The sequence below is a fragment of the Callospermophilus lateralis genome, chromosome 2 (genome assembly GCF_048772815.1).
Source record: "Callospermophilus lateralis isolate mCalLat2 chromosome 2, mCalLat2.hap1, whole genome shotgun sequence".
Classification (NCBI taxonomy): Eukaryota; Metazoa; Chordata; class Mammalia; order Rodentia; family Sciuridae; genus Callospermophilus; species Callospermophilus lateralis.
The window spans coordinates 205,752,671-205,759,191 of NC_135306.1; the positions used below are offsets into that span (position 1 = coordinate 205,752,671).

The following is a 6,521-nucleotide window of genomic DNA, read 5'->3' on the forward strand; positions in this document are numbered from 1 at the left end:
CCTTGCCCCAGGGACCAAGCATTCACAACACTGGGGACCAGGACATCTCTTTATTGCTGTTAGAGAAGGGGTGGGTTACAAGTTTCCTGGATGTGGAAGGGGACAGTGTCCCCAAATCCAGGGAGACCAGAATATGTATAGCATCAGACAGAGGAAAACCAGGACAGGAAGCCAGAACCTGCTGAGGACAGAGCTGGATTTAAGATGAGAATATTTTCATTCTGTTCCTTACCCGAGCCCCTTGCTCCAGCTGTGGCTGCCATGAAAGCATCCTTCACTCTAGTGTCCTCCCAGCTACCACAATCCAACAAAGATGCAACTGGGGAACTTCAGGGTGGGAGGGGGATAAAGTGGGGGCTCAGTGCCCCTTGCTCACCCTGAGGTACCCAGTGCCCACCCCTCAGACAACTGTGCCTGCTGGGGAGGAGCCTGCATGTGTGGGTCAGGCTGGGAAGGGCCACTCTGGTCAGCACCAGGTCCTGCAGCATGGACTCCTCAGTTCACCACCGCCGAGCTGGCCATGGTGTTCACACCACAGGCCCCGGACCCTCGATGCAAGTAATAGTAACCCTGGGGGAGAGGATGCTTGGTGAGGGTGTGCCCAGTAGAACAGGGGCTAAAGAGCAAGGGCCACACAGGCAAGACTCACCTCCTCACCCCAGTCGGTGCCCCAGCTGTTCTTGATGGCCCAGAAAGGAACCTGAGAGCCTAGGGAGCAGTACAGAGCACAGGGGTCAAGAACTCAATCCTCATCCATTCCTCAAGCACTTTATTACCTTCAAATACATGCAGTGGGCCTACTGTGTGTGCGGTGCTAGGAAAAGAGCAAAAAGCAAGAAACGCCAGCCTACCACTCTCATGGAGACCTGCTGCAGCTCTGAGGCACAAGAAGAGCACTTGCCACCCGCCTCCAGCATAATGTCACCCTTCCCAGCTTTCCCATCCATAGAGGGCATGGATGACCCCCTGAGGCTGTGTGGGTAACAGTGTTCCTAGGCTTTCCCCTGATTTCCCCCTCAGAGGCCTGGGATGCTGACATCCAACCATCTGTGGCCTGGGATGGATGGACAGTCAGTCAGCGAAACTCACGGTTGCCATAGCCCACAAGCAGCACAGCGTGGTCAATGAGCCAAGGGCTGCAGAGGGGCCGGAGTGGGTGGGCGATTCCATGGCGGTAGAACTGGGGAGGGAAAATAAGGAGTAAGAGGCCAACTCTGAGGAGAAGGAGGGAGAGGTGGGCAGCAGATGGAGCAAGGGCTGTGGGGCAGGGCCTTACCTGCATGCCAAAGGCATTGATGGCTACAGAAATAGGGCCCCTCTTGGCCAGCCAGGCCGCCAGCTCTGGGAGGGGGAGGGACAGCGTCAGTGGGCACAAGGACCCTGCTCAGCAAGCCTGCGCCACCCCCGCCCCTCACTCACTTTGCTCATTCTGGCTCAGCTCCACTGAGTCATTGATGTAGACCCTGGCCTTCTCTTCCGAGAACCTGCAGGTCTGCATGTGGCCCCGGTAGCTGTAGTCATCCTCTGTCTCCAGCCCTCCTGGGGGTGGCAGGGAGAGTGGACTCCACTTATGCTCTCAAATAGAAGTGCATCGAGCCCCATATACACCAGATCCCACGTTCTTCACCCACCCTGGGCTACAGGCCCCCCCTTCCCTCTGAGAACTCTCCTCATGCTAGGGGTGACACTACTGGGAGGCAAGGAAGACAGAGCAGCAGTAACCAGCAAGAAAGGTGGCAGAGATGAACTCAACTCCCAGTTCTTCCTCCTGCTGAGGGCTCGTCCTGGCCCTCCTGGGACTCCTCATCTGATTTTCCTGTCCTGCTCTGAGAGTCCCTTCTAATCTGGTCTACGCCCCTGCCAGACTCCCAGACTAGTCTCTGTCCAGCTCTTTATCTTTCTGTGACTGCAGCCCAGTTCTACTGAACTGAACTGCCACTTAGGTCCACACCTCTCAGGTGTGAGGTAGGTGTCTTGCACTTGGTTTAGCAGCCTTTTAGAAACCCAGACCTCTAAGGGGCAAAACCACCAAGACCCCCTGCTCACCACGATACACCTTCACATACATTTCCTCACTTGACATTTAGGGGACTCCTACCAGGTAGGCCTGGCTCATTTTCCATATGAGGCGGCTGAGGCTCTGACAACTGACTGCCCAAGGTCTTCTGCCAATCAGGGTTGGCATTAAGACCTGAACCCAGTTTTACGTGACTCCCACACTCATGTCTCCCCACCACCCCATAAACTGACTTCTTTTTGAGAGAGAAGTAGCACTTCCTGCCCCTTCTGACTCCATTAATGCATACCCAAATTCTTTATGGCCTCGTAGGCGTTGGAGGGCAAGCCACCCATGCATGCTTTGTCCACCTTGTCACAGTCCAAGAGCTCTAGGAGACAGAAGGCTGGTCCGGAGGAGCCCTCTGGAGGGGCTGGGCTGGGGACAGGGAGGTGGAACGGGATGCTCACCCTGCTCTGAGAGGGAGAGCAGGGTTCCCTGGTTCAGGAACCACTGGCCCTCCACATTGCCTGTGACTGAGAAGGCCCAGCAGGAGCCACACATGCCCTGTAAGAGATGGGCAATTTCAGGACCAGATCCCTTCCCCAGCCTCCATGCCGAGTACATGTCTCACCCTCATTTCTAGGGCTCCAACCTGGTCTTTGACTTTGGTGACGGCTCCCTTCTTCCTCCAGTCCCATTCGGGTGGGGCGGGGTCACCCACAGTCTTGGTTAATTGCATCTTCTTGATAGACTCCTCTTTTAAAAGGGGATTCAGATAGATGGTGTTGAACTCCTCCTCTGTGGGCAGCACATGGAGGGAAAAAATATTTGAAATCAGCTCTGACCAGGCGCCCTGGGGCAGGCCCTCTTCCACGCTTTATGAAGGCTCTGGCTACCATCCCTACCTGTGAGGTCACTGAACTTGGTGACCCCATATTGAGCTGTGCCCCGGTCTAGGGCCTGGATCTTCTGTGCTCGCACCATGTTTCTGACAAAGATAGACATTCGCCACTTGGCTTCTGAGGATCAAAGAGGAGGCGAGGAGGAGCTTAGAACCCAGGCAGATCATAAAAGGAAGAGTGATGGGGCTAAGGCACAGGGATTTCCCAGGGAGAAGGTGTAATCTAAATCAGGTCTGAAGCTCTTTTGGAGAAGGAAAAACCCTGGGGCAGGTGGAAGAGGTGGAGCCACACCTATCAGCAGTGGAATGAAAGGTGAGATCAACTTTCAGGCCAAACTGGAGTGCTGACTTCCCAGGTGTGAGGCAGTAACTGAAACAGGGTCTCAAGAGCATCACCCAGGGGAGGCCATGGGCAAGGCTATGGTGCACCCAGCAGAGAAAATCTAGTGTCCACTCCATCCTATCCTTTTCAGAGAAGGGAGGCCCCTGGTTTCTGACCAGGAAAATAAGATTGGAAAATGATACAGTTACTTGGGGTGACTGCCCAGTCTTGGATTAGAACTCAGGTCTAATCCAAGAGATGTATAGCTTCTTGTGTCCCCCTCCCCAACATCATGGCACAAAGTGGGGGGAAGGCCCTGATATGATAGGGACAGGAACAACCAATATGATCAGGAATTTGGAGGCCAGGTCCTCACCCTCCTTGGTTTCATAAGTCCGGTTATAGGTGGCAACAAAATTCTTGAAAAGTGAAGTCATCTTCATGGAAAACTCCTGAAAAGGCAGAGTGTCTTTACAAGGACTTCAGCCAACCGAAGAGTCCTACTCCAGGTAAAGGGAGAAGGGACATAAGGGGCAGCTGGCCTCAGATATGGCCTCCTCACCTGGGGTGGGAGATCCTTGCTGAACAGTGGAAAGACTGGGTTGAAAGTCTCATTTATATCATCTGGATAAGGTTGGAATATAGAGGAAATTAAGACTGAACCCTCAGTGAAATCTGATGTGGGCTATCCCAGCCTCCCTGGGCTATCTCAGCACCTGTAACCTTGGTATCCACGGGGCCACAGTCCCGCCGCAGCAGCATGTGTCTTCCCAACTCATTCAGGATTGCAAAACTGCAGAGCTGAAGGGAGAGGGAGAAGACAGTCTGGGGACTGGGATGGGAACAAGGTTCCAGACAAGAGAAGCTGGCTTCTCAGATGAGGACCACCCCCAAGGCAATCACCCCTGCAGTGCGTGCAGGGTGAGGCACAGCCACCCCAATACCACCCTTTCCAAGCATCTTGATTTCCAGTCCTGGGAGCTTGGGCAGTGACTCAGGGCAGGGGAGCTGCTGCCTCAGATCCTTGCCTCTTGACCTGACCCATCGCTCCCAACTTTTGCTTGACTGAGCCTGGTGTCGGCAACTGTAGGAGCCCCATCACTCACCAGGGTTTTCTTGGACACAGGGAGCTGGCACACAGTGGGGTCGTTGCAGGGCGGCTCCTCCAGGGTGGCCTCCAGGGTGTACAGGGTACCTCCGCCCTCCTGGATGGAGGAGCGGATGAGGCGGGCACAACCAGCCTTCTTGGTCCCTCCTTTCAGCCCACAGCCCCACCCGTGCCATTCTGCCCGTTCCCAGTCTCCCGAGGTTCGATTCTCCACCGTCCAGGCCCCCCGCCCCACGTCTAGGCCAAAGTTCCCCCATCCCTCGGACCAGGCCCGGCGCCCCGCCGCCCGCGCGTCCTCACCCGGCGGACGCGCCCGCGGACTGCCGCCAGCACCGCCCGCGACCCCGCAGCCCGGCCGCGGTTGTACATCCTGAGCGCGAAGCGGGCGGGCGCCAGCAGCTCCGGGGCCGGCGGCTCCCAGGCCTGCGCGCCCGCGGCCCGGGGCTCGGCGGGGGCAGGAGCCACGCCCGGGAGCAGCCACAGCAGCCACAGCAGCCGCAGCCAGGGCGCCATGGCGAGGGCGAAGCCGGCGGCCCGGACGCACGGACCGACGGAGCAGCAGACCAACCGACCCTGCCAGACCCAAGGACTGAGCCGCCGGCGCCTCTCCCCACCGCTCCCCCGGGCTGGGGGCCAATGGGCGCCGGCCCCGGGCGCCTGCGCGCTCGCTTATTTACGAGAGGCACGTGGGCGAGGGGGGCTGGTGGGGGTGGACAGGGCGAGGACGCTGGCCTGAGGATAAAAGCGACGTTTATTGTCCCTTATGATATGTTAGGCACTGTGCGCCCCAGCCCTTTATCTTCATGGCAATCCTGTGAAGTAGGTGCTGTGCCCGGTTCACAGGTGAGGACAGAGAGGCTCACAGAAAAGAACGGTCACTCAGACGTCTGATAGAGCTGAACTTGAGCTCGGGAGTTGGCTTCACAGCCTAGGATCGCGGCTTATTCACCACTTTGAGGCCTCTCTTCACATCCGCGAAATGGCCGGTTATATCCTGGGTTGTGGCAGTGAGTCGGGCTGTCGCAGTCCTCTGAGCTTTCTGCCACCACCAAAGCAATGTGTAGGGTGGAACCATTTCTATAAGCTTCAACTGCAGTGCGGGGGGTGGGGGGGTGGGGGGGAGCTACCAAGGGGAGCGTAAAAGCAGATAAGAAACAATAGAGGGGAAAACATCTGTGTGTGTGTGTGAGCAATAATCAGAGATGGGTGCTGTGGCAAGCCACAGGAGCCCCCCACACACACACACCACAAGAACTAAGGGTAAGGGAGGCTTTCATTATTAAAATGGAGATATTCACATAGACTGGATGGATACAGAATCCATTGGTCTTGGATTCTGGAGGCAGAAATTTTGGAGTCAGCTCATTGGTGGGGAAGCCATCTCTGGGAGCATCTGGTCTGAATTGTTGCAGTTAAAGATGCTAAACTTTGTTGCAGGAATCCATGCATACGTGTGGAGCGTGCAAAGCAAAGGATTCTGATTTTTTTTTTTTTTTTAATCCTAAGGGCAGTTCTTTCTATAGGCGAAGTGCGAGCTCTCCCTTCCGCGACCTCTTTCACGCTTTCCTGGCTCTCCTGAATTTGCCTGGGTCTGACATGAGCAATTTCATCTTAGGATCAGCAGTTTTCACAGACAGGCATACACAGATGCATTAGGTTTAGTGCTCTGTTCCCAGAGCTCACAGTCTAGGGGACAGATAAAAGAGAAAAGGTCATTTTCCTGCTAGATGTTCCCAGCTGGAGGAGGGGAAACAGGGAAGAGAGAGTTTTGGGGAGTTGGGGAAATTATAAAAGGGTGTGGAAGAGCTGTTATTGAAGATCTCATCCGAACCTGACTTTTGTACAACGAGAGAGGGTTAGAGAAACAACCGGACATTCCAGCTACTCAGAAATTAGTGCTCCTGGCTGTCAGCTGAGGTCTCAGAGGGGAGGATCTAAGAGAGCCCAGCAGATGTTCATTTCCTGCCTGCTTATGCCCTCCTCTGGGATAGGCTTTTGGGGGCTCCCCTTGTCTCTTACAGGAGACATTCCCAGGTCCTAAAGGTAGCTTCTATCCCCAGTGGCTTATTTTACTTAGCATATAATGTTTTCCAGTTCCATCCAGGTTGCTACAAATGACAGAATTTCTTCCTTTTTAAGGCTGAATAATATTCCACATTTTCTTTATTCCTTCATCCATCAATGGATAGTT

The 6,521-nt window shown here is 55.1% G+C and overlaps 1 protein-coding gene across 1 annotated transcript; it reads right to left on the bottom strand.

Moving 5' to 3' along the window:
- Positions 1 to 35: 35 nt before the first annotated feature.
- Ctsf (cathepsin F) lies at positions 36 to 4,945 on the bottom strand. The gene is made up of 14 exons (XM_076847636.1): positions 4,631 to 4,945; positions 4,329 to 4,427; positions 3,939 to 4,023; positions 3,785 to 3,846; positions 3,599 to 3,674; positions 2,905 to 3,018; positions 2,652 to 2,797; positions 2,467 to 2,563; positions 2,307 to 2,387; positions 1,420 to 1,539; positions 1,277 to 1,341; positions 1,090 to 1,180; positions 650 to 708; positions 36 to 570 (listed from the first exon to the last, which is right to left on the bottom strand). The coding sequence occupies exons 1-14, from the start codon at positions 4,841 to 4,843 to the stop codon at positions 496 to 498; spliced, it is 1,383 nt and encodes a 460-aa protein (XP_076703751.1). The 5' UTR covers positions 4,844 to 4,945; the 3' UTR covers positions 36 to 495.
- Positions 4,946 to 6,521: the final 1,576 nt, after the last annotated feature.

What these genes read in the sequence shown, in the direction of transcription:
- Ctsf (XM_076847636.1), bottom strand. Translation starts at nt 4,843, where the DNA reads ATGGCGCCCTGGCTGCGGCTGCTGTGGCTGCTGTGGCTGCTCCCGGGC. An exon ending in TCCGCGGGCGCGTCCGCCGG is followed by an intron (nt 4,428 to 4,630) that starts GTGAGGACGCGC and finishes TCCTCCATCCAG; the next exon opens with GAGGGCGGAGGTACCCTGTA. An exon ending in GCTCTCCCTCTCAGAGCAGG is followed by an intron (nt 2,388 to 2,466) that starts GTGAGCATCCCG and finishes TCTGTCTCCTAG; the next exon opens with AGCTCTTGGACTGTGACAAG.